The sequence below is a fragment of the Patagioenas fasciata genome, chromosome 12 (genome assembly GCF_037038585.1).
Source record: "Patagioenas fasciata isolate bPatFas1 chromosome 12, bPatFas1.hap1, whole genome shotgun sequence".
In the NCBI taxonomy this organism is placed as follows: Eukaryota; Metazoa; Chordata; class Aves; order Columbiformes; family Columbidae; genus Patagioenas; species Patagioenas fasciata.
In genome coordinates, this window is record NC_092531.1 from 13,159,634 (window position 1) to 13,183,763 (window position 24,130).

Below are 24,130 nucleotides of genomic sequence, written 5' to 3' on the forward strand. Positions count from 1 at the left end.
CCCTGCTCACATGCTGGTGGGTGCACCCGAGGTCTGGCAAGGATCTCAGCCAGTCCCACTGTGACCAGGGCCTGAGGGGTGGCCGCAGGACAGGCAGGGACTAGCCTAGAGGTGCAGCTAGCTGTCTGCACCCCCACTACCTGCTCTGGTGAGCTGTCGGGCCCTGGAAATGTGTGTTTTGTTAACGGGGCTTGTGGGACGGCGCTGCCTCCCAGAAGCAGCAGCAGCAACCTCGTGTTTTCTGTCCTGGGGGAGCATGGCTCTGGTGCGGGGAACTGCAGCCCTTGGCTTGAGGGCAAGGGAGCAGTGACAAGCCAAGCACAGTAACAGCTGCCCTGGGCCGGCACCTCCTGGGCTGTGGCAGCCTGTGCTGGCTCACAGGAGGGTGCAGAACAGGACAGCACATTCCACAGACGCCAGGGCCAGAATGTGTAAGAAAACAACCACTTTTAATCAAACCAACCCCCCCACAGGTAGAAAATCCCAGGCCTGCAGAACCAGGGTGAGGAGATGGGGTCACCGCTGTTCTGCACCAAAAAAGGGCCCAAACTGACACTGGGGAAAGTACAAGTGAACAGGAGATGCTGTGGAGCAGACAGGCACAGAAGTCTGTTAGTTCCTTCTGGGTCCGGTGTGCTGGAGCTGGGGGTGTTGCTACTTCCACACAGCCCCCCTGGCACTGCTGGTGGTGGGACAGTGGGGTGACCACAGCTTGGCCAGCACGGTCAGGCCGTTGTCCTCTGTGGCACCTGGGCAGCGAGTGCCAGCCCTGCACAGCGCAGGGAGCAGGACGTGCTGTCAACAGGGCAGGTGTGGCGTGGGGACAGAAAGGGCCTGTAACCACAGTCCTGCACAGCACTGCATCCTTCTGTCCTGGTGCTGGCAGGGAAGTGCCCTCCCCCTCTGCCCGCTGCCTTAGGTGGTTTTTCGCTTCTTGGCAGAGGGTCTTTCAAAGACGTCGCGCACGCCCGCTGCTTTCTGCTTGAAGAACTTGGTGTTCTGGGCACTCTCTTGGCCCCAGGCCGAGTCGAAGGACGTGGTGTCCTGGTCCACCAGGTGTGTGTACTTGGTCCGCCCCGAGCGCCCGAAGTTCTTCACCTGGGGAAGCAAAAGAGCTAGTGAGCAGCTACTTGGGGAGGGCACAGGGACCTGCTGTTTCCCCACCGCTTGGTGCAGCATGCAGGCTGGCGCCCTCACCAGCACACCCACCTGCATGACTTTGGGCAGGATGGTCTTGTTGAAGTGGTCCTCGAGTGTTGGGGCACTGAAGTCCCTCTTGTACACCTCCTCGTCCTCGTCCTGCCAGAGGAGAAGCCTGCTCAGTCAGTGCCAGTGGCGGGTGGCAGTGAGGCAGAGCCACCAGCATGCCCATGTTGCTGCTCTGCTGGGGCTGCTGCGGTGCCTGAAGTCCCATTAACATACTGCCGAAGGTGGAGATGCACGCGTTGTCCCCCAGGCCTGCCCCTGGCAGCCTTGCTTGGGCCCTTGGGCCACTTTTCCAGAGCTGTGGCCCCCATGGAGCCAGCTCAGCACTGGCAGGTCCATGAGTGCACAGGGACAGCTCTGCTGCCTCGGCTGGGAACCCTCAACCTCACATGCGCTGTTGCAGCAGCGTGGGCCAGCTCCAGCCGAACTGCGCCTGTCCTGCTTGGGCTTGTGGCCAGTGCCTGGCAGTGCCACCACGCTGTCACCGCTTACTGTCTGCACAAGAGCTGCCCCTGTCCAGGTCACCCCTCACTTCAGCCCTGCGCTGCCTCAAGGGCCAGCTCTTGTCCCAGCGCACCCCCATCCTAGGGGGCGGCGGGTGCCCCTGGCCTTGGGACACCATGGAGGTCTCAAGCAGGGAGGAACCATCCCCACATCTCGTGCAGCCCACAACAGACTCACCATGAAGAAGGCGCCACGGTGGTAGTACTTCTGCAGGAACTTGTACTTGCCCTTCACCGCCTTGTTGGTGATGACCTTGCCATTGGCGCGCAGCTCGGCGCGGCGCTCCTCCTCTGTCAGGTTCCGCATGCGCTCGATCTCTGCCTTCTCCTTCTCCATGCTGGGGGGAGAGAAACCCTGTGAGGTCTTGGCTCCCCGAGCACCCTGTGAGCTGCCACTGTCCCATGTGTCGCTGACCATGGGGAGTAACAGCAGGGGGGCTCAGGGCACTTGGCTCATCTCAGACCAAGCTGCCCAGGGGCTCGGCCTCGCCTTTAGGCAGATAACACTTACGCTTCTCGTTCTTCGCGGTCCCGTTTGATGCGCTTCAGCTCACGTACTTTCCAGGCTTCATACTCCTCCTCGTCATTTTCATCATCTGTATCGAGCGCATCCAGTGCTGCCAGGGAGCGCTTGTTCTCCTCAAACTCCTTCTTTGCCTCCTCTTCAACAATCTGCAGCAAGGACCAGGCTCAGCTGCTGGGGTGACTGTCCCCACACACCTCCAGCCCCCCCTCCGCACCTTCAGTGTGTACTTGCGCCGCTCCTCTGCCATCCGCTTGGCCTCCTGCTCCAGCTCCTTCTGCTTCAGTGCCTCTGCTTCCCGCTCCTGCACCGTGATCCGGTCCTTCCTGCGGCAGGACACAGCCTCAGCCCTCCCCGGGCCCCACCAATGCCCAGCTGCTGGTAAAACCCTCCTGGCCCGTGGCCACTGCCAGCCTTCACCTCCCTGGTGACCGGTCCAGTCCCAGGGCCCTCCTTGCCTAGTGTCCCCACACCAGGGCTGCAGTGGGTGACCAAGCCCCAGCTGTGGGGCACAGCTCACCAGCACCCTCCCTGTGCCACTGCCTGGCACTTGCCTCAGGACTCCGGCAAACCATGCTGTGACCTGTGGTGACCCCAGACCTGGGGAGGGGCTGTGGGTGCTGGGATCACTCCACACTGCCCCACTGCGCACACCAGCGTGCGACCTGTGACCCGCCAGCCTACCACCTGCCACTGCACTGCCTCGCAGCAGAGGAGGCCCCGCAGAGACGCCCTCAGAGAGCTCAGCCCTCAGCTCCCGTGTCCAACCTGCGCGGCTGTGTCACGCACTTGCGGATGAAGACAGGTTTGAGACGCGGCTCCATTTCATCCTCGCTGTCCGTGTACTCCTCGTACTCAGACTCAGACTCTGACTCTTCTCCAGATCGACCCTCGTCCTCCAGCTCCATCACTTCCATCTCCTCTGTCTTCCTCTCCTGCGCTCGCTGGCGCATCATCCCACGCCGACGCTCGATCTCCTGATGGAGCCAAATGAGAGGAGTCAGACAAACAGGCCAAGCACCGCGTCTCTCCGCCCTCCTGTCCAAACTGTGCTGTGTCAGGAGTGTTGGCTGTGAGACAATACATCTGTCCCTTCAGGTGCAGGGTGGCCTTTCCAGGTATCCCATCCCACACAGAGGACGGTGACCCAGCAGTTGTGACACTTGTCCAGCTCCACCAGACACACAGTTCAGGCCTGTGCCATTACTTGGCTCTGCAAGCACACCTCATCATCGATCTCCTCCTCCTCCTCTTCGCTTGTGTCCTCCCGCTCCAGACGCCAGGCCTCCCCCTCCACCTCGGAGTCACTTTCTCCAACCACTTCAGGCTCCACGATTTTACGATGTCTCGCCAGCCTGCAACACACCCCAGTGAAATGACAGCACTTTGAACACAAAGGGGCTGCGAGAAGTTGATTTTTGAACAGTTCCTAACAAGGCTGTGCGTGGGCAGACCCCACGTTCTCCCCCAGGAGCCTGCAGAGCCTGGGAAGCAGCGGCTTCTCCCTGGCCATGCCCCAAGCAGGCAGGAGCTCTCGGGGCAAACCTCCCTGTCTCTGGAACCAAAAGCAGCAGCAGCAGCAGCTCCACAGGAGGGTGCCAATAGTACTCAGTTACTCCCTGCCCAGAGCACATGGCAGGTGCCACCGGCTCTTCCTGCCATCCTAAGCCGCAGCAGAGCATTCAGAGCCTGTTTTCACCTACATTCCCCGACTGCAGCTGGACACAGGGCTGTGCCCTGGAAAACTGTGACTGTGGGTTGGACGGGCAGTTCAGGGCAGAGCCAACACCCGAAGTGCAGCACAGCACGTCTGTGAGCACAGTCAGAGACTCCCCCATGCTGCCTGGACAGTGTGCCCAGGCTCTGCCCGGCGTTCCTGTCGTTCCTCCTGCCCGGGTGGCAGAACGGGGTCCGGCCACCCCAGCCCTTGCCAGAGCAAACCCGCAGGGATGCAGCTCCTCACTATCCCAGCACCCACCGCTCCTCCACGTCCTCAGCGATGCGGTTCTGCAGGCGCCGCAGCCGGGGGTCGTTGGCGAGTTCCTCCTCCTGCTCCTCGGGCTCCACCTCCTGCTCCTTCGCTTTCTTGATGAACTGGAACTCCTCGTCCTCCTCCTCCGAGGACTCCATGGGCGCGTAGTCGGGCCGCTTCCCCGACACGTACCGCTTCACCTTCACCTTCTCCATGGAGAGCTCACCTGCGGACGGCCAAGCCGTCACCCGCGGCCCCGTGTTTCCCCGCCGAGCCGGCCCCGCCGCCGCCCGCACGCTCACCCTTCTCGTTGCGGACGGGCACGGCGCCCGCCGTGGACTGGATCGGCGGCTGCTTCATGAGGGCGCTGGGGACCGACATGGTGGCGACGGGGACGGGCCGGACGGGCCTGGGGAGCAGCGGCCGCTGACAACAGCTCCGCGGAGCCGTTCACCCGGAACAGCAACTGCGGCTCCACTTCCGCCGGAAGCGGAAGCTGGCACGGGCGTGCGGCGAAGGACCGGAGGTGACGCCAGATGTGGGGTAACTTCCCGGGCCCCGCTGCGGGGGCGGGGACAGGCGGCACCGGTGACCGCGCCGAGCGCTCCCGGCTGGGCCGGGCGCTGTCACCGCCCCGAGCTCCGCGGGCGGGCAGGGGCAGGCGGGTGTCCCCGGTGTTCGGGCGCTCGGGCACGGCCGGTGGCCCCGCGCTCCCCCCGGCCGGGTCAGGTTCCTCTCCCTGTGGTTCCCGCACACCGAGGCACCGGCACTGCACGGCAATGCCAGGCGGGACCCATGGGCGGGGGCAGCACCGGGCACGGTCCCCCTGCCCGGCCCAGCCCCGTGTGGGGTGCGACTCGCCTGGGCCTCTGGCCGCGTCCCGCCGGTCCCGCATCGGCCGGGGCACTGGCGTTGGAGCCCCGGCCTCGCTTGTTGCCTCCCGGCTCCGGGAGCGTTACCGGAGCTCGCCCTGCGGGAACTGCCCCCGCCGCTCTCGGGGCTGAGCCGGGGCTGCTGGCGGCTGCTGCCTGCGCCGGGCGGGGCTGAGCCCCGTCACCCGCTCCGTGCCGGCACCGGCCCCGCCGAGCCCCAGCGCGGCCGCCCGGCCCCCGAGCACTGAGGACAAGGGTCCCCCGCAGCCGTGGGGCGGCCGGTGCCGGGGACCGGGCTGCTGCTGGGGCAACAGCAGCCTCTGCCGGCGCAAGGCGCGGGGAGCCCCTGAGCTTCCCGTTGGCACTGGCGAGGTGGCGTCTCTGCCAGGAAGGGCTGGGGCTGGGGCTGGTTCGTGGCAGGTGAGAGGGGTTTTCCATCGGGCTGTGGCTGCCCGCACCAGCAGACGTCAGCCCCGAGGTTTTGCAGAGGGAAGCAAGGGCAGAGCTGGGAGCGGTTGGTTCCATGAGCTGCCCCCACGCTGACACAGCTGCAGATCAGATTTCACTTGAAGTTGGGCAAAACTCTGTCACAAGTGGCCGCAGCCACCTCTGCCATCCTGTGCCACCTTCTTGAAAGAGAGGAAGAGGTTTTAGCTGTGGGGAAGTCCGCCAGCGCAGGGGGATTTGAGCAGCAGAGGGCCCAGGGCCAGCCCGGGCTGTGACCCCGTGCTGCTGGAACCATGGCTGTGTAGGATGGGCCTGGTGCTGGTGCTGGGGGTCTCCCTGCTGGACCTCCCACTGTCCTGGACACCTCATTCCCGCGCTGAGGCCTTACAGAGCTGAGGGCTCTCCCAGGGACCCCCTCAGCCCCTCCCACTGCAGCTGGGACACCCCAGGGTGTGGTGGGGCCGCCCTGGTGACCTGTGTCTGTGGTTTGCCTTCATGGCCAAGGCATCAGAGCTTTGTAATTCTGCAGCAACGCGTGGTGCTCTGCAGCCTCGCCCAGGGGTAAGCCAGAGGTTGTTCGGGTGTTTCTGTCTGCTACATGCAGATGACATTTTTTGCTCCTGCTCTGCATTGGGTCATCTGGTGACATGTTAATCGTGAGGGTTGTCACAGAGTGTTCCCACCTAACGAGTCCTGTGCTGCCCTGGCGAGGAGTGAGCTGGGACACGACTCAGAAACAATCAGACATGCCAGCTGAAGGGCGGCTGGGAGCTGCACACAAAGCAGATCATGTCCTGCGCAGGTGGAGCAAAGCTAAACACCTCAGCAAACAGGGAAATGTTGTTACAGCCCAGCTCAGTTCCGTGACTGCGGGTGTCACAGGCCCCACGAGGAGCAGCCCTGAGCCTGTAACATGTCCCTTCCACCTACATCCCACGAGAGGCACAGCCCAGCTGGAGAAACTAGCATGTCTGAGCAGTGGCAGCTGCGGGAGATTCAGCCCTGCAGTGCCTGTCACGGCGTGGGGTGCGTGGGGGTGTTGTGGCTCTGCTCCTGCCCATACCAGGACCCTGGGGACATGGCAGCCCCCCCTCCCCAGTGCAGCGACTCTACAGGGTGGACAGCTGAGCCCCGTGTTCCTGGGAGCCAGCCCACGGCATGGCCAGTGCCTGGCACGGCCTGGCTGCTCCTCAGTGCCCTGGCACTGTGCTGATGAGAACCTGTGCCTGCCAGCTCGGGGCTCCATTACTGTGTCTGTGTTGGTATGCACCGCTGGGGAGAAATCCATGGGTCTCTATGCACCCCCTTCCCAGCCCACCAGAGCCCCGAGAAAACAGGTCTCACTGAGGGCCAGGGTGGGCTCTCTGCCTGGTGTTCACTGCACACGTGTACTTGTGTTCTGTGTGTGTTGCTTGTGTGGAGCCCCCCAAGTGCTGCAGGCACCCTACGGTGCTGGGGCCAGGCAAAGATGTCTCCGCATGTGCAGAACTGCCGTGGTAGGGGGACAGGTGATGGCAGAACGCGATGCATGGGCAGTGCTGTGGGTTGATACCTTGGCAGTGCTACAGCTGCTGATGACAAAGTCAACAGCAGATAAAGTTACAGAATCGCCCTGAGCCACTGCTGTTTGTGTCTGCAGCTGTACCGCAGGGCAAGGTCAGGCTGCTCGCGCTGGGCATCGTGTCCCCCGCGTGTGACCGCAGTGAGATGTTGTGTCTGGGAGTGAGGCTGTGAACAGAGCTGCTCCAGCCGGTGGGACCCTGTGCAGCACCCGGGGCACCGGGGCCTTCCCAGGAACCTGCCAGCAGAATCCAGCAGTGAGGGGAGCAGAGGAGAGGGACCAGGGACACTCCAGGTGAAGGGGACTGTGGCCTGAGCTTCAGGATAGGGGGTGGGAGTGGGGATATGTGTGTGCAGCACAGCTGCAGGGCTGCAGGCTCAGCCTTGCGCCAGCCCTGGTTGGGGGCAGAGTGGGTGCTGTGCTGCAGGGAAACATTTTATTATTGATTTGGTCCCTCTGGCTGTCACTGTTGCCTGTTGTTTTCTTCAGTGTTTTGCCCTTCCTCCGCTGGCTCCCTGCTCTGCTGGGGCTGCGGTCGTGCTGTGTCCCCATGCTCCCGAGGTGCCTGCGGGCAGGGGTGCAGCCCCACCACTGTTCTGCCTCCCAGAACTCTTGGGCAGATGGGCAGTTGCGTCACTGTTGGAGCTTGTGCAATCTCTGCAACCCAAAAGCCAAAAATTGACCTGATTTTTCCATGAAAGTTGGTTTCTATTGGTTGTCGTGTGGTGCCAGGCCATGCAGCATAGCGTGTTTGGTGTGGAGGAGCGCGGATGTCTGTGCCGTGGTGTGGGCTGTGGGGATGCAGTGGCCATGGCCAGGCAGGGCAGACCTCGCTGAGAGCTGCTGGGTGGCGCTCAGTGTGCTGCTGGTGTGCGGGACAGCACTGCACAAAGCAGCTGCTCTGGGTTGGCTCCTGGCGTGTGCAGATACCTGCAAATGATGGCTCAAATGGTTAAATGCCCAAGAAGAGGGTTTGTGATCCTGGTGGATGTGGCTGCAGTTCCTGCTTCGCCCCTTCGCTGCCCCCTAAGTGGCCAAGGAGAGCAATACTGAGCAGCCCCGTAAGGTGGGGGGACAGCAGCTGCTCGAATCCATCCTGGTGGTCCTGCTCTCTGCTCCCTCCCAGCCCCGGCGTTCCCTGAAAGCAGATCCTGTTCTCTGTAGCTTTGTCCTGCAGCCAGATGCCCCCATCACAGGCATTGTCTTTGGCAGGCACAGGTCAGTGTGCAGGTCCAACGCAAGCGTTTTATGTAAGAGGTTCTTCCTGCCCGCACGCCCTGTGGCACCCAGCTAAGCCTCCATGACAAAGGCCCTTTGTCAGCTCCTCTCCCCAGCATGACATGTCACAGGCGCCAGGTGCAGCAGCTTGTCACCTGCCCAGGCACGGCTGCCAGCGCCTACATGAGGCATCTGAAGAGCAGGCGGGGGCAGCCAGCCAGCCTGCCCACCGCCCTTCCCAGGCCAGGGTCTGGCTCGGGACCTGCCCCTGGCACACGTGCCCTCCATATATCTCGGCGGGGCTCCCTAGGCTGGGCTGTGCGCCCAGGGCCTGCCAGGGACAGCTCCTGACTAGGCCACGGCGATTGGAGTAAGTGCCATGTGTCCATGGGGAGCCAGGGCCCCCTCGGGCCCACACGGGGTCCTGGGGTATGGCAGCCCCCGTGGTGGTTCTGAGGCCGGACACCGGGGTTGGCCTGGCCTGGGAACGCTGCAGCCGGGTGCCTGCCCTGCAGAACTAACCCAGTTTAACAGAAAAACCTGCCATGTGCCAGATTTTCTGGGCTGTACTCAGCATCTCAGTTACCAAGGTGACTGTTTCCTGTGCGATTGCTAGTGCTTCATGATCTCCATCATGATATCCGAGTGACTTCCTTTTCTCTGTAAGGAGCTGTAGGACCCGGGGCTGCCCAGACCCTGCTGAGGTGCGGAGGATTCAGGTCAGTTTGGGTTCTGCTGCTTTTGCTTTTTGCTCTTGCCCTGGTTTTGGCGTTGCTGTTGACATGATCCTGTGCATGTGAGAGACAAAAGCATATTGTTTGTTACGAATGACCAAAGGTGTGATGAACCACAATTCACTTCTCACCTTCTCTCCTCGGTGGAAGTCTCTGTCCTGAAGCCTGAAAGTGGGTGGATTTTCCTTGTGTTGCTTCTTTCCAGACAGTTTGTCCAGTTGCTGCGCGCTGGCCCAGGCAGCAGCCCCCACAGTACGGATGTCATGGGGAGTCCAGCGCTGCTGCCAGCTGGGCCAAGGAACCCCGCTCTGGCGGTGCTTCGGCTGGACCAGTCGCTGTGGTTGTGTCCCGCCAGCCCCACCGCAGATCCACCGGCTGCCCGCCGTGCCCAGTGTGCAGGGACGCGAGACGAGGTGTCCTGGGGTGCCCCTCTCTGCGGGCACCCCTGCACCCCCGTTGGTGCCGGCGCCCAAGGGGGTCCAGGCTCTCCCGGGCAGATCCAGCTGCCCCGCTCTGGCCGCACGGGCAGCCCCGGTGGGTACCGGGAAGAGGCTGTGCCGAGCCCTGGCCATGCCCGGTGCCAGCCGCGGGTGGGTCTCCCCAGGCCAGGCCGGGGGAGAGCGGCCCCGGTTCTCGCGGGGTGCGGGGGTGCCCGGGGAAGCGGGGCGCTGGCGGCGCCGGTTCGGCGGCGGCGGGCGGGGCGGGCGGCGGTGACGGCATCCGGCGGCGCCCGGCGGAGCGGCGGCCGTGCCGCGCCGGGCCGGGCCGGGCTGCGCCGCCGAGCGGAGCCGGGACGGGCCGCGCGGGGCTGGTGTGTCGGTGCGGGCCGGTGGCGGGCGGGGCGGCGCTGACAGCTGCTCGGCGTAAACAAGCGGCCCCGCCGGGCCGCCCCGGCCGCCCTTGCCTGGGCCGGGCCCGGCTCCGGGGCGGGCGCTCCGGGCGCCCCGCGGCGTGACGCGGCGCCGCCGCCAGACGGGCCCGGCCGCCGGCGGGACGGGAGCGGGCAGGCCGCGCGGTAAGGGCCAGGGGACGCGGCCGGGAGGGCTCGACCCGTCGGCGCCGGCGGTTTGACAGCTGGGGTGGCCCAGCCGGAACGGACCCCGGGCGGGGGCGGCCGGTGGCGCCGCGGCCGTTGGGCAGCCCCGGGCTCGGGGCGGGCAGGCCCGGGGGCAAAGGCCGTGTGCGGCGGCACCGGGGCGGCGGGAGCGGGCTGGGCTGGCGGCGGGGCCGGCCGGAGACGAGGGCAGGAGGGGGCCGGGCCCAGTCCCGCCGCCCCGCGGGGCCAGCCCGGCCCGGCCGCCCTCGCAGCCCCGGGGCTCGGCCGCGGGTGTGGGGCCGCCGGCGGGGCCGGGGGATCCCGGCTGCCGCCGGGTACCCGGTGCCGCGGGCAGTGTCCTGCTCAGGGGAGCCGGGAGCGTTGGTCGGCGGTGCTGTTCCCGCTCACACCGCGCTGTGTGGGCTGGCCTGTCCAGCCCGGGGCTGTTCCGCTGCCCCTGTTCCCCCTCCTGCCCCAGGGACGGGCCGAGGTTTTAGGCAGGACCGGGGCGCAGCAGAGCTATAGTGTCTGGCCAGAGGGAGCCAGCCGGGCCGGCTGTGCCGGCGCAGCTGGTGTTAGGTGCCGGAGCTGGGGAGGGGGCACTGCAGCCGTGTCCCCACGTGGAGCGGTCGTTGCCGGGGAGCGCGGTAGCTGCTGGCTCTAGGGCCAGCAAGGCGGGGGAGGCTGCTCGGCGCTGGGACCTGCGGCAGGGCCGAGGTGCTGGCATGGAGGCTGGCTGTGGCAGAGTCCCCTTGTGCTGTGCATGCTGCTGTCCCTCTTCACGTGGCAGCTTTTCCCCTTCCCTGGGTGCTCCAGGAGCTTTTCCTACTGGAAACTGTGGGCCTTGGCACAATCTGGGACGCTCTGATCCAGCCTCTGGTGTGTACGTGTGGCTCTGAGTCCCTTGACAGGGTGGCCAAGCCTGCAGCCGGCTGAGATCTGGTCGCCAAGGGGAGCTGCAGCTGCCTGAATCGCGGCACTGTCCATGCTGCAGCCTGCGGTTGGGGTCTCTGACAGCTGCCAGGAGCTGCTCTCCTCCCTGGCAGTGCCACAGGCTCCCTGCTTGGTGTGTCCGCTGCTTGCAGAAGGGGATGGGGCTCCGCTGAGCGCTGCCAGCTCTCCTCTTCCCCACTGTCTCTGAAACATGACTGGATATTTCAGGGACTGTTTGCATCTTTGTGCGTGGAGCTCACACTGGCACTGTCCTGTCCTGGGCTTGTTTGTGCTGGATGGGTTCTCCTTGCTCTACTCCCCACCCACCTTCACAGCTTTTCATGTCTGCCCTCTGGCAGGGTGCATCCCTGCGTGCCAGTCCCTGGGTGCATGCTGGAGGTGGTGGCATGGCCCTTTTCCTGGTCTCTGTGCTGGTTCTCTGTCTGTTGTGAAGATGAGTCACACCGGTGTCACCATGTTGTGCTCCGGAGGAAGGGCAGAGCAGAGCTGCTGACAGTGACAGGCAGCACGGCGCTTGGCACTGCCACCAGGCATCGCCTACTCGCTGGCTGTGGAGGTGCTGGGGCTGGGTCTCTGCTCTCCCTGGCCTTCCTACTTCCAACCTCCCAGTTAGCTGAGGTCCCTCGTGCAGCATCTGGGGACATCTCCGGTGTGCCCTTGGGACTGGAGAGGCCGGCATCCCGTCCTGGCTGCTCCCAGCCCCGTGCCCCAGTGGTCCCCTCCGGGTTGGAGAAGGGGCTCCTGTCTGCTGTGGAGCTTCCCTGGCCATGCCTCCTGCCTGCCTCCTTTGGTGCCCTTCTCGCTCCCACTGTCTCCCTGTTTGTAAGCACGGAGCATAAGTATACATTGGGCAATAGGGAAGGTAAACAGCAGCTCTGTGCCGGGCCACCCTGCGTAGCCGCTCCTCGGGGTCCAAGGTCTTGCGTGGCTGTTTGTGAGCTGTGGTGGGAAGTGGTGCCATGTGCTGGGGTCCCTGCCCGGTGCTGGAGCTGTGGCTTGGCCTGGTGGAGCCTGAGCGCTCTGGGTTTGAGGAGACGTGCCCCTGGGCCTGACTCTTGGGTCTCTCTGCAGATCGTGCTGCTGTTCCGGACGGCCTGTCCCGGCTGCCGCAGGCTGGTCCCCATGCTCTCTGGGGCTGAGCAGAGAGGCCGGCACACCCTGGGGTGCTGACACAGGGCGGCTGCTGGACCCGCCGCTCCCAGGACCCTCCTGCTCCCCAGCCAGAGGAACCCCGATACTCTGATGGATCTGAGGCCCTGCTCGCTGCTCCTGCTCTGGACTCTGGTGGTTGCCCTCACTCTCCTGGCCCAGGAGGTGCTGGCTCAGCGTATCTACACCAACACCTGGGCCGTGCTCGTCCCCACAGGGCCCCAGGAGGCTGACAGGCTGGCCAGGAAGCATGGATTCCTCAACCTGGGCCCGGTAAGTCCCGCACTTCCTTCTCCCTGCGGAAATTGTGTCCTCTGCTGGCCCTGCCGTTGTCTGGGCTGGCACAGGGCTCGGCCCTGGAGCCGGCTCAGGGGCTGCTCTTTCTGGCAGCAGGGCTGCTGCATTTGTGCCTGTTTGCTACAACCTCCCAGCATCCACTGCTTGACCCAAGGGCAGTCATCGGTCCTTGGCTGGATGCTGCCAACCAGCTGGCCGGTCTGGTGGCATGGCATGACACGGCACGGCACGCTCTGCGGGCTGAAGGGGGAGAGGCCCATCCCAGTGTAAGGAAATTGGGGGTGCTCTGCAGTGGCAGAGCAGGGGAGGGGTCCCGGTTGCTGCTGGTGCTCCCGCAGCGAGCTGCCTGGTGTGGCATGGCCTCTGCACCGCTGGGCGGCGGCAGCACCCTGGGGTGTCCCCAGAGCAGCTGGTCTGACAGCAACCACGTGTCCTCAGCCCAGAGCTGCCATCACAGCAGGCATATCCCAGGTCCCCACTGCTCTCAGCTCTCTGCCCTCAGCCCATGGAGGGACGATGCAGCACACGTGGCTGTGCTGGGCCGGCACCTCCGGTGCCTCGTGGCAGTGGACTGGGAAGGATGGAGTGATGGCAGAGGAACCAGGGCCACTTGTATTCCCTGCGGTCCTGGCTATTCCTGGCCTTGTCCCCAGTGTGAGGAGCTCTGTGGCACTCTCCTCCTGGCAGCCTCAGCAGGGCCTGACTCCCCAGGCTCTCCCACGGGCACGGGGAGCTGGATGGGCCCTGCTCCAGCAAGGGGAGGCTGGCGCTGGCAGAGCAGAGCCCATGCTGTGCTGTGCTGGGGGTCTGCTGCCCTGAGAGTGCGGTGCTCCCAGGCTGGGCTGGCTCTGCAGAAAGGAAGTGCAGGGCAAAATCCCAGAGGAAATTGCACAACTGGTGCTGCGGTGTCAGGACCTCGACCGAGCAGCTGCTGCAGGGGGGTGGGAAGGTGGCTGTCCCTGCAGCCTCAGGGTGTCTGGTCCTGCTGCCTGAGAGCAGCCCTGCACTGAGGTGCCATCAGCCTTTCCCATCACACTGCGATGCCAGGTCCCAGGGCTGAGGGACACCGGGCTCTGGGCCGTGTCCCCCCAGCCCAGGGCTGCCTGTCGGGCTGCGCAAGGCCAGTGCATTAGCGAGGAGCCCGGCCCTGTTTGGGGTCTGTTCCCAAGAGCCATGGTGGTTCTGTGCCAGCTCTGCCTGGCCACACCCACCTTCTCACTGTGCCATCCGTCCTGTGCCAGGGGCTGGCACCTCTCCCCGACTCTGCCAGCCCACTGAGCTGTCAGCGGGGCAGCACCTGCAGGCAGAGACCCACGTGTAGTGTGGGACAAGACTAGGCTGGGCACATTTTCTCCCATCTGGAGCCCATCCTGGTGTCTGTGCCGTGGGATAGGGCTGGGCTGCTGGGATGTTTTTCGGGGGCTGAGCCACTGGGACAGGATGCAGCAGCCAGACTGGAGTGGGGACTGGTTGCTTCTGGCAGTGCCCCAGTGAGGGGCCCCCAGGGCCCTTGTCTGAGCTGATCCCAGTCGCACTGGGCTCTGGACACTGTCTGCCAGCCGGGTGTCCTGCCGTGCTCCCTGTGGGGCTGGGGGGGTAGGCAGCCCCCGGGCCAGTGGTGCCTCCCACAGAGAGGTTCCATAGCCTGCGTCTGGTGCCAGTGGCCCTGAGGGGGACCCAAAGGACAGTGTTGGGTGGGTGTGGGTCAGAGGGCTGGCTGGGGTGGCCATGAGCCATGGCAGGAAGTTGGGGCGGGAGGGTTGAACTGACACTGCTCCCTGTAGGGGACACACGGGGCAGGGAGCAGATCTGCCCTCACTGAGGACAGGGGTGTGGGGATGAGGGTGGGAGTGTGTGGGCCAGCTGGCTACTGCTGCACCACAGTGACTCTGCAGACCTGAACCCATGGATGACCAGGCCAAGCCGACATTGCCTGTGGGAACAATTGGGCTCTGTCCTCAGCCCAGGAGATGTGGGGATGCTGAGGAGGGCAGCGAGCCTGCAGCTCCCTTCCCCTCTGCCAGCCCAGAGCAGAGCCTTTTACCTCAGCACCTCCCGGGTGCTCTGAGCTGCTGGGGGACATGATATGTGGGGAACAGGCCTGTGTCTGTCCCAGCGATGCTGGCAGTGCTGAGGGTGCTGCTCAGCGGGTGCACCTTTCCCGGCTCCACATGCTGGCTCCTGGCTGGCTGGGCTGGTGGCACATCTGCAGAGCTCTGATAAGCCTGAGGGAGCTCGTTAACTGCAATCAAACTGTTTTGTGGCAGCCTTGGGCAGTGGAGGGTGAGATGTCCTCTCCCTGTGTCCTCGCAGCGTTGTGGCCGCGGCTCAGTCTCTGTGGCTCCCAGCGGGACAGGGCGGGTGCTCGGCTGCTGGGCTGGGAGCTCCTGGGCCCTGGCCAGCTTTGGGGACCTGCAGGAGGGGGTAGGGAAATTAGAGTGCTGGAGAGGCTTTGGGGTTTAAAAATAACTGTCTGGGCAGCTGTGTGGCCTCCTGGCCAGCCAGGCTTTGCTGAGCTCCATCCTGCCCCAGCCAGGCTGTCTCCTTGTGTGGGAGCTGCACTGGGACTCAGCTCCTTGGCTGGGGCTGCTCCTGTCTGAGATCATGTCATTGTGTCCCCAAGGTCTCCACAGCTGCCTCAGCCCCTTGCTGGAGATCCTGTTCTGTGCACCCAGACGCTGGCCCCAGCAACTGCTCTGGGGTGGCCCAGCCTGCCTGTGGCAGCCCCAGCTCGGGCTTACAGGTTGGGGGACGGAGAACTGGGGAGACAGGGCTCTCCTCTCCATCCTGCTCCTTGCTCTGTTGCAGATCTTTGGTGACTATTACCACTTCCGGCACAGCGGTGTGGTGAAGCGTTCCCTCTCGCCCCACCAGCCCTGGCACAGCCGTTTGGCCAGGGAGCCGCAGGTATGTGGGTGGGGGGGGCCCGTGGGGTCTAGCTGTGCCCCTGGCCACCACACATGGCTTGTGAGCCAGTGCTGAGCTGCCTGGAACCAGCCCCTTGCACCAGGGCCCATGGCAGAGCCAGGTGGGAGCCCAGCACGGAGCCAGCAAGGGCAGGGTTTGGCAGAACCAGTGTCACCATCTTGTGGGCTGTGACCCCAGGGTGTGGGACAGCCTCTGCTCCGCTCTGTCCTCACACACGGGCAGGGTGTGCAGGGCAGTGCCAGGTCCCACCGTGGTGGTGTGGCTGCCCTGCCGTGATCTCCGGATCCAGCCCAGGGCTCGGTGCACTGGCAGGGTGCATGGCGTGTTGTGGTGCTGGCAGAGCCGGCTGCATGGCAGAACTCTGTGCCCTGACCTGCGTGCTCTGCTGGAGCGTAGCCTGTCACGGAACACATGGCACTGCCACCCGGCTCGGCTGCCAGGGGAGGCCAGGAGGAACAGTCTGATGCTGCAGTGGCTCTGGCGGGGTCAGAGGCTGTGATGTGTCTGGGGGCAGCCCCTCCAGGCAGCCAGCTGGCCGGGGCCTGGGGGCTGCTGGCACGGCATGAGTGGCCAAGGCAGGTGTGGGAGCCCCATGGCCTCTCTGCCCCCAGGTGCAGTGGCTGGAGCAGCAGGTGGCAAAGCGCAGGACCAAGCGAGACGTGTTCATGGAGCCCACGGACCCCAAGTTCCCGCAGCAGTGGTACCTGGTGAGTGCTGGGTGCGAGGGGAGCAGGCAGCTGCAGGGCAGCGGATGGCAGGTTCTGGGGATGATGGATGTGGCACCGAGGGACGGCTGTCAGGCAGCTCTGCCAGCCAGGCTGATGACAGGGAAGTGGAAGAACCTGGGGAGCTGCCTGGTGCTGTGTTGGGGACAGCGGGGGAAGAGGCCGAGCTGGTGGAGCTGCAGCTCCCTGCCGGGGAGGGGGGAGCTGGGGCCGGGCTGGGGGCACAGCCCTTGACCTGGTCCAGGGGTGGGGTCTGTGCTGTGTCTGTCTGTGCCGCAGGACTAGGGCTGAGGTCTACAGAGGAAGCTGCATTTGCGGGGCCCCAACACAGTCTGGGGCTCGGTCTCTCTTCGGAGCAGTGCTCCTTGGCCACCATGCCAGCCCTCTGTACCCGTGTCCCCTGGGGTTTCCTCATCCCCACCACAGCAGAGCAGGGTGGGGCTGCCTGTCACCTGCCCTCACAGCCAGGGGTCTGGCCCCCTACCAGGCAGTGCCAGTGGCTGGGCGCAGCACCTATTGCCAGGGCCTCTCTTGGCAGTACAACACAAACCAGCGGGACCTGAACGTGCGACAGGCCTGGGCACAGGGGTACACGGGCAAGGGCATTGTGGTGTCCATCCTGGATGACGGCATCGAGAAGAACCACCCTGACCTGGAGGGCAACTACGTGAGTGCGGGTGATGCCACAGGGCGATGCTGTGGGTGGTGTGCCGGGGAACCCGTCTGTGCTGGTGCCTGCTGTGGTGGGACATCGAGGAGAGCAATGGAGGCAGGACCAGAGCACCCAGCCCGGGGGCACAGAGCACAGGCATGGCAGTGGGGCTTGATGGCCGAAGTAGATGGTCTTCAGCTGCCAGATCTGTGTTCCAGGATCCAGGGGCAAGCTTTGATGTCAACGACCAGGACCCCGACCCACAGCCGCGCTACACGCAGATGAACGACAACAGGTGAGGCAGAGGCAGGGGTGGCAGAGCCCAATGATGCAGGGACACAGTGCCAGCCCTAGGGAAGGCGGGAGGGGACGAGGTGGCAGCTCATTTCCCCCATGGAGAAAGCCTTTCACGTTCTTTCTAGTGCCAGCAGCATGCTTTGGGGCTACCTCTGCAGCAGGAGGGTGGGCAGGGGAGCCCCAGGAGCCTTTGGCTGCCCTGTTTGGGGGGACAGGAGGCAGCCTGGGCACTGCTCTCTCTGGCTGCCAGTTTCCAGCCCTGTGTTCCCTGTGCCTTATCTGAGTGTGCTTGGTGCTGTTCCGCTGCAGACACGGCACGCGCTGTGCCGGGGAAGTTGCTGCCGTGGCAAACAACGGGATCTGCGGTGTCGGCGTGGCGTACAACGCCAGGATCGGAGGTGGGTGTGCCCTGCCCTGCACTGGCTTGCACTGGCTCCATGGTACCACGGCAGAGGAGCAGGCTGTGCTGGGGTGTCAACCTGCTGGCCAGTCACACGCAGCCTGTGGCAGCCCTTAGCATGGGGCAGTGCTGGCCGGGGCTCTCACTGCCCTGCCCCGTCCCCTGTCCTGACCTCTGCTCTCTGGCCCCAGGTGTGCGCATGTTGGACGGGGAGGTGACAGACGCTGTGGAGGCCCATTCCCTGGGCCTCAACCCCAACCACATCCACATCTACAGTGCCAGCTGGGGCCCCGAGGACGACGGCAAGACAGTGGATGGCCCAGCACGGCTGGCGGAGGAGGCGTTCTTCCGCGGGGTCAGCCAGGTGAGCAGGGCAGTGTGCTGGGAGTGCCGGCCAAGCTCCTACCATTCCCCTGGGTGTCCCTTGCTCTACCTGCCCAGTCACTGTCCCGGCCCTCAGGATGAGCCATCTGTTCCAGCCCATCTCCAGGATCAGGCTCTGTTGGTTTTTCCTGTTGTTCCTGTGCTATAGCTGAGTCAGGGCTCCTCCTGGGCAGGGCGCGTCTCACCTTTCTGTCCTCCCTGCTCAGGGAGCAGCTGCTCAGTCCTGCATGGGATGGTCCCTCCCTGTGGTCTGGAGGCCTGTGCTGGTCCCTGCCTCACTTTGGGCCCAGCCACTCACCCTCTGCCCGTCCTTCCCCAGCCCCAAGCCCTGTGGGTGCAGCCGGTGCCTTGGTGTGGCCATGTTGCAGCCTGCAGGGTTCAGACAAGTGGAAAGACACGTGTTGTGCAGGGCATGCAGGCAGACCCACCCTGTGTGCCATGACAGCACTGTCACACGCTGTGAGCGCGGCTGCAGCTTTTGGTGCCGAGCAGCTGGCTGGGGCTACTGTGCCGAGCTCCGGCAGTGGGACCAAGCAGCTGCAAATCCTATCTGGGCAGAGTCAGCCTGGGTGATTTCTGAACAGCAAAAACATGGGGTTTTTGGAAGCCCACCTTTGGCACAGCTCCCACCAGGCAGTGCCAGACCTGCTGGGGCAGCCCCTGCAGAGCTGCCGTGGCATCTCCTGGGCATGGCAGTGCTGAGGGCTGGCGGTGCCGGGCGCCCAGGCCAGCATCTGACTGGTGACATCCTGCTGTCCCCCACTGTCCTCGCTGCATCTGCTCAGATTTTCCTGCTCAGGCTGGAAGAGCCCTGGGGCCGGCACCGTCCCCTCGTCTGCCGTCCCCTGTGGTACCCAGCCCACAGCAGTGCGATGCCGCCGGTGCTGCCCCTCACCCTGCCTCTGTTGCTAGGGCCGAGGGGGGCTGGGCTCCATCTTCGTCTGGGCATCCGGGAACGGGGGCCGCGAGCACGACAGCTGCAACTGTGACGGTTACACCAACAGCATCTACACACTGTCCATCAGCAGCACCACGCAGTACGGCAACGTGCCCTGGTACAGCGAGGCCTGCTCATCCACCCTCGCCACCACCTACAGCAGCGGCAATCAGAATGAGAAGCAGATCGTGAGTCGGGGTTGGGGGGTCTGCAGGCCAGGGCATCAGGGGGCGGCCCTCCAAAGCCAAGTGGGCCATGGTGCTGGGAGCAGGACTGGCCCTGCTTGGCCACGGTGCTGCCGCTGGCTGCTTCTGGGGCTTCTGAGCTTGGGGCTTCAGGAGAGAAACTCGTGCATGGAGGCTCTGCCTTGCCTGCCCTGGCCCCCGAGTGGCTCCTACCCCCGCACTCCTCCTTGCAGGTAACGACTGACCTCCGGCAGAAATGCACTGAATCGCACACAGGGACGTCGGCCTCGGCGCCCCTGGCCGCGGGCATCATCGCCCTCGCCCTGGAAGCCAAGTAAGGGTGGGCACAGCGTTAGGCTGTGCTGGGGAAGGCTGTGCCAGCCCCGCAGGGCACCGGGGACCTACCAGGGCTGGGAGATGCCGGTGCCTGAGCCCCATGTCTCCCCGCAGCAAGAACCTGACCTGGCGGGACATGCAGCACCTGGTGGTGCATACGTCAAAGCCGGCTCACCTCAATGCCAACGACTGGGTTACCAACGGTGTCGGCCGCAAAGGTACCGGGGTGTCAGGGATGGAACAGGGGCTCCCGTTCCCAGGGTGCTGAGGTAGAGCACCCCGGCAGCCCAGGGGGCTGGAGGAGGCAGGAGGCCCCGTGAGCCAGGCGGTACGCCAAGGCACGTGTCCCCTGGGGGCCCCAGGAGCGGTGCTGACCCCGTCTCTGTCTTCTCTGTCTGCAGTCAGCCACTCATATGGCTATGGCCTGCTGGACGCTGGGGCCATGGTCAGCCTGGCCAAGAACTGGACCACAGTGGGACCTCAGAGGAAATGTGTCATCGATATCCTCACGGAGCCCAAGTAAGGGCTGGTGAGCCCAGGGGGACATCACCACGCATCTGCCCTGTACACGGTCCCGTGCTGAAGCCTGAGCACCTCTGAGTCTAGGGCTGGGAGTGGGGAGGATCCGTGGGGCTGAGCTGCTCCTGACACCCCAGGCTGTCCACCAGCGAGAGCTTGGGGAGAGCTGGGAAAGGTGCCTTCAGCCAGCACCAACATCAGCTGCTGTGCATGCCCGCTGCTGCTGGGGCTGGGCTGGGTTGCTGTGGTTTGGGAGCCGCCAGTGCAACTCATCCCCAGACAGAGGGGCTTTTCAGGGCTGGACAGAAGCTCCTTTTACTCTGCTTGGCCGTGGCTGCCACAGTGCAGTGTGTGCCGAGTCTCGTGTGTGGACAGACGCTCCCCAGGGCTCTTTGGGGGATGTCTCTGGGCATGGAGGGAGCTAGGGCTGGGCCCTGCCCAAGCCGCTGTGACCAGCCCTTCCCCTCCCTGTGACCCGTGTCCTGCGCTGGCACCCGGGCTGGCCCGGAGTGGGGAGAGCTGCACACGAGCAGTGGAATGGGGACAGCCACATCTGTCCTGTCCCTGGCTGCGCCATTCAGGGTGGAGCCGGCCCCACAATGGGGGAAGAAAGGGCCCATTCAGGGCTGGCACAGACTGCGAGCGGGGAGGCAGCACCAGGCAGGACGTGTGAGCAGAGCAACCTGGTGGGAACCAGGGCAGGGCCGTCTGCTGTGTGTACTGCCTGCACCTCGTCCACTGCCTGTACTCCCTGTCTGCTGCCTGCACCCTGTCTGGGATGGAGAGGGGCCCCAAAGCCGCTGCCTCGTTGCCTCTGGCTCCAGCCACCCTGGGGCACAGCACCCGGTTCCCAGGGCAGCTGCAAAGCCCCACAGTGAAGAGTGGGGACCAGGGTGCCTTGTTGTGTGTCCCCAGGCTGGGACTGGGCTCACTGTTGCCTGTCCTGGGCAGGGACATCGGGAAGCGCCTGGAGGTGCGGCGGAAGGTGGACGCCTGCTTGGGGAAAGCCAACTACATCAGCCGGCTGGAGCACGCGCAGGCCAGGCTGACACTGTCCTACAACCGGCGCGGGGACCTGGCCATCCACCTGGTCAGCCCCATGGGCACCCGCTCCACCCTCCTGGCTGCCAGGTACGTGTTGGGCTGGGGGGACCCAGGCCTGGGCTGGCACATGTGGGTCTGCAGGGCACCAGCACTCACCTCTTGTCCCCTCTTGCCCAGGCCCCACGACTTCTCAGCCGATGGCTTCAACGACTGGGCCTTCATGACTACACACTCATGGGACGAGGACCCGTCCGGGGAATGGGTGCTGGAGATCGAGAACACCAGTGATGCCAACAACTACGGTAGGGCTAGGCCAGCCTCACCTCCCTGCTGCCTCCCTCAGCCCAGCACAGGAGCGGGAACAGTGTGGGCACTTGGTGTCCCCCGGTGCCCCTGGGCTGAGGGGAATGCTGGCAGCTCGGATGCTTTGCAGTGACCAAGGAGGGAGGCTGGAGCTGGGCACGTGGGAGGGGATACAGCTAGTGAAGGGCAGCGGGGCTCTGGGGCAGCAGGTGACCCCATGCCAGCCAGCCTGGCCCCCGTGCTCTGTGGGCAGCCCTGTGCAGGGACACAGTCCCATGTCAGGCGTCTTCCAGGCAGTGGGTACAGTCCCGCTGTTCCTGACAGCCCATACTGGGGACCAGTGCAAGCCCCCTCCCTGCACCTGTCCCCAGCATGGGTGGCCTTGCAGGTGTCAGTGCTCCTCACCCCATGTTGTTGCTCCTCACCCCGTGTTGGTGCTTCTCACCCCATGTTTCTCACCCTGTATTGTGGCAGGCACGCTGACCAAATTCACGCTGGTGCTGTACGGAACAGCCACTGAGTCCCCCAGCCTCTCCAACCAACTGGAGAGCAGCGGCTGCAAGACCCTGACCCCCAGCCAGACCTGTGTGGGTGAGTGTGGGGCTGGAAGGGGGATGCGGGCGCGGGCACCCCCTGGCCACGCTGACCCTGTGTTTCTGCAGTCTGCGAGGAGGGCTACTACCTGCACCAGAAGAGCTGCCTGAAACGCTGCCCTCCCGGCTTTGCGCCCGGCGTCCAGAGCACGCACTACAGCCTGGAGAACAGCGTGGAGCCCATCGCCCCCCAGCTCTGCCTACCCTGCCACCCCTCCTGCGCCACCTGCGTGGGGCCTGGCCCCAACCAGTGCCTGACCTGCCCTGCACACTCGCACTTCAGCAGCTTGGACCTCTCCTGCTCCCACCAGACACAGAGCAGCCGCGCGTCCCCTGCCCTGGCAGACGGCGAGGGGCTGGCCGAGACCCCCTCTGCAGCCAACCTGCCCGTCCTCATTGCCAGCCTCAGCTGTGTCCTCATTGTCATCATATTCATCACTGTCTTCCTGGTGCTGCAGGCACGCTCAGGCTTCAGCCTGCGGGGCGTGAAGGTCTATGCCCTGGACAGCGGGATCATCTCCTACAAGGGGCTTCCTTCTGACATCTGGCAGGAGGAAGGCCCCTCAGAGTCGGACGGTGAGGAGAACGAGGCGCACAGTGAGAGGACTGCCTTCATCAGAGACCAAAGTGCCCTTTGATGAGCCCTCCTGCCCCTCCCTCCTCCCTGCCCAGCACCGCGGGGCCGGGGCAGGCGAGGTCGAGGGGCCCCAGACTCTGTCCCCGTCCCGTCCCCTCCCACAGCGCAGCAGCCCAGGGCTCCCCATCCGCCGGCACTGTCCCCCAGCCCTGGCCTGGGCTGCCGGGCACGGCTCTGCCAGCACCGTCCCCCGCTCGGCACCGTCCCACTCTTGCACCATCTCTCTTGGCCCAGCACTGGCAGCCGCATCCCCTACCCCAGGCAGGTGGCTGTTGCTGGGGATCCCATGAGTTGGGGCTCTCTGGGTTGTCACTGGCCTGAGCCCCCCTGCAGCACAGCGTCCCCCTGCTGCCCTCAGCACCCCTGGGCCTCTGCCTGCGCCCAGCTCCCCGCTGCCCCGTGGGCCTGTCCACCCCACCTGTGCCCTTCAACAGCAATAACGGCCAGGCCTCAGCGCTGCTGCCTGCCCGCTGCCCACACATCGCACCGCAACTGCGGCTGCCTGTGGTGCACACAGGAGCCCCTTGCTCCAGTGCATGGGGCAGAGCAGCCCCTTCCCTGTGCCCAGGGCTCAGCCCCCGCAGGCAGGGACCCCCTCACACAGACCCCGCTCTGTGGAGCTGCCCCCATGCTGCTGGCCGGGGCGGTTGGGCAGTGCCGGTGCCTGCACTGACCTGGCTCTGCCTGCACCCTGCCTGTGCTGGGCAGAGCCTGGCATCCCTGCAGCCCCCACGCCCCTGCCCCCCAATGTGCCTTGCCCCCACTTGGTGACAATCCGTTATGCTCCCCGCTGGAGCCCCCTCCTGGCATCGCCTGCCCTTGCTGCCCCTTCCCCGCGGGCTGGGGGCCGGTGCCGTGAGCCCCTTCGCCGTCCGCCGCTGCACACCAGGGCTGTGGCACGGGCTCCCGCCAGCCCCGGCCCCTGCGGACGGAGCTGCCGGCCAGGGGCCACAGGACTATTTTTCTATAATAACTTTTTGGTGCACAGTAATTTTTTCTTGTAATTTAATCAGCCGGGAGCTGCCTCCTGAGCCTGTTTTTAATTTAATGGATGTGGATATAACGCTAGAGAGACTGAGTTATTAAATGTTCAGAACTATGCAAACCAGCTCTGCTGCCTGTGCTCTGTGTGCCAGGATGGCAGCCTGGCCGCGGGGCAGGAGTGTCAGGGTTGGGGTCTGTCACCCCCCACTGCTGCCCTGGGCCTGTGGGTCCTTTCATCCCTCCACAGCCGCAGGAGCGGGCCTGGGGCCCTGCCTGCAGCTGAGGCAGGGGCAGCTCGCTGGGGTGTGTGACAGCTGTGCAGGCAGGAGCCCACCGTGGTGTGGCTGCAGGATAATGCAGGGCCAGGTCCCCACCCAGCCCACAGTCAGGACAGAGAGGCCCCCCAGGAGGTAAAGAGCCCCAAGAGCCAGATGCTGCCCTGCCCAGGCTGTGGGCAGGAGCTGGTGCTCAGCAGGGGCTGCTGTCTGGGGACATGGTGGGGACTTGGCACCAAGATAGGGACCAGCCCCCTCACCTGAGCAATGGGAACCAGCTGCTTATCTGGAACCTGCAGAGATGGGAGCTAATTTTGGAACCAGCTGTGGTGAGTGCAGTGGGTGGGGGAGCTGGGGGGAACTTACACCCCTTTCCTAGAGCATGTGGGCTGAGCCTCTGCACCACAGCCTGGGACCAGCTGAGCTCCCACCCTGCACCCCCATGTCCAGCACCCTCGT

General features: G+C 64.9%; 2 protein-coding genes across 4 annotated transcripts; one reads left to right on the forward strand and one right to left on the reverse strand.

Moving 5' to 3' along the window:
- Positions 1-430: 430 nt before the first annotated feature.
- MFAP1 (microfibril associated protein 1) lies at positions 431-4,686 on the reverse strand. Its single transcript, XM_065847878.2, has 9 exons — positions 4,507-4,686; positions 4,211-4,430; positions 3,458-3,587; positions 3,022-3,209; positions 2,450-2,558; positions 2,221-2,381; positions 1,888-2,047; positions 1,210-1,299; positions 431-1,098 (listed from the first exon to the last, which is right to left on the reverse strand). The coding sequence occupies exons 1-9, from the start codon at positions 4,583-4,585 to the stop codon at positions 916-918; spliced, it is 1,320 nt and encodes a 439-aa protein (XP_065703950.1). The 5' UTR covers positions 4,586-4,686; the 3' UTR covers positions 431-915.
- FURIN (furin, paired basic amino acid cleaving enzyme) lies at positions 4,659-23,517 on the forward strand. 3 transcript variants are annotated; one of them, XM_065847551.2, is made up of 17 exons: positions 4,709-4,747; positions 8,970-9,021; positions 12,098-12,448; positions 15,281-15,379; positions 16,012-16,107; positions 16,664-16,792; positions 16,996-17,072; positions 17,384-17,472; positions 17,666-17,838; positions 18,771-18,983; positions 19,214-19,314; positions 19,431-19,534; positions 19,718-19,835; positions 20,787-20,966; positions 21,057-21,181; positions 21,657-21,773; positions 21,845-23,517. In XM_065847551.2, exons 3-17 carry the CDS (start codon positions 12,269-12,271, stop codon positions 22,411-22,413), a joined length of 2,370 nt encoding a protein of 789 aa, XP_065703623.1. In that variant the 5' UTR covers positions 4,709-4,747; positions 8,970-9,021; positions 12,098-12,268; the 3' UTR covers positions 22,414-23,517. The 3 variants fall into 3 exon arrangements, with proteins under 3 accessions (XP_065703624.1, XP_065703623.1, XP_065703622.1); XM_065847552.2 differs by lacking the exon at positions 8,970-9,021 and having other exon boundaries at positions 4,659-4,747; XM_065847550.2 differs by lacking the exons at positions 4,709-4,747; positions 8,970-9,021 and adding an exon at positions 9,837-10,051.
- Positions 23,518-24,130: the final 613 nt, after the last annotated feature.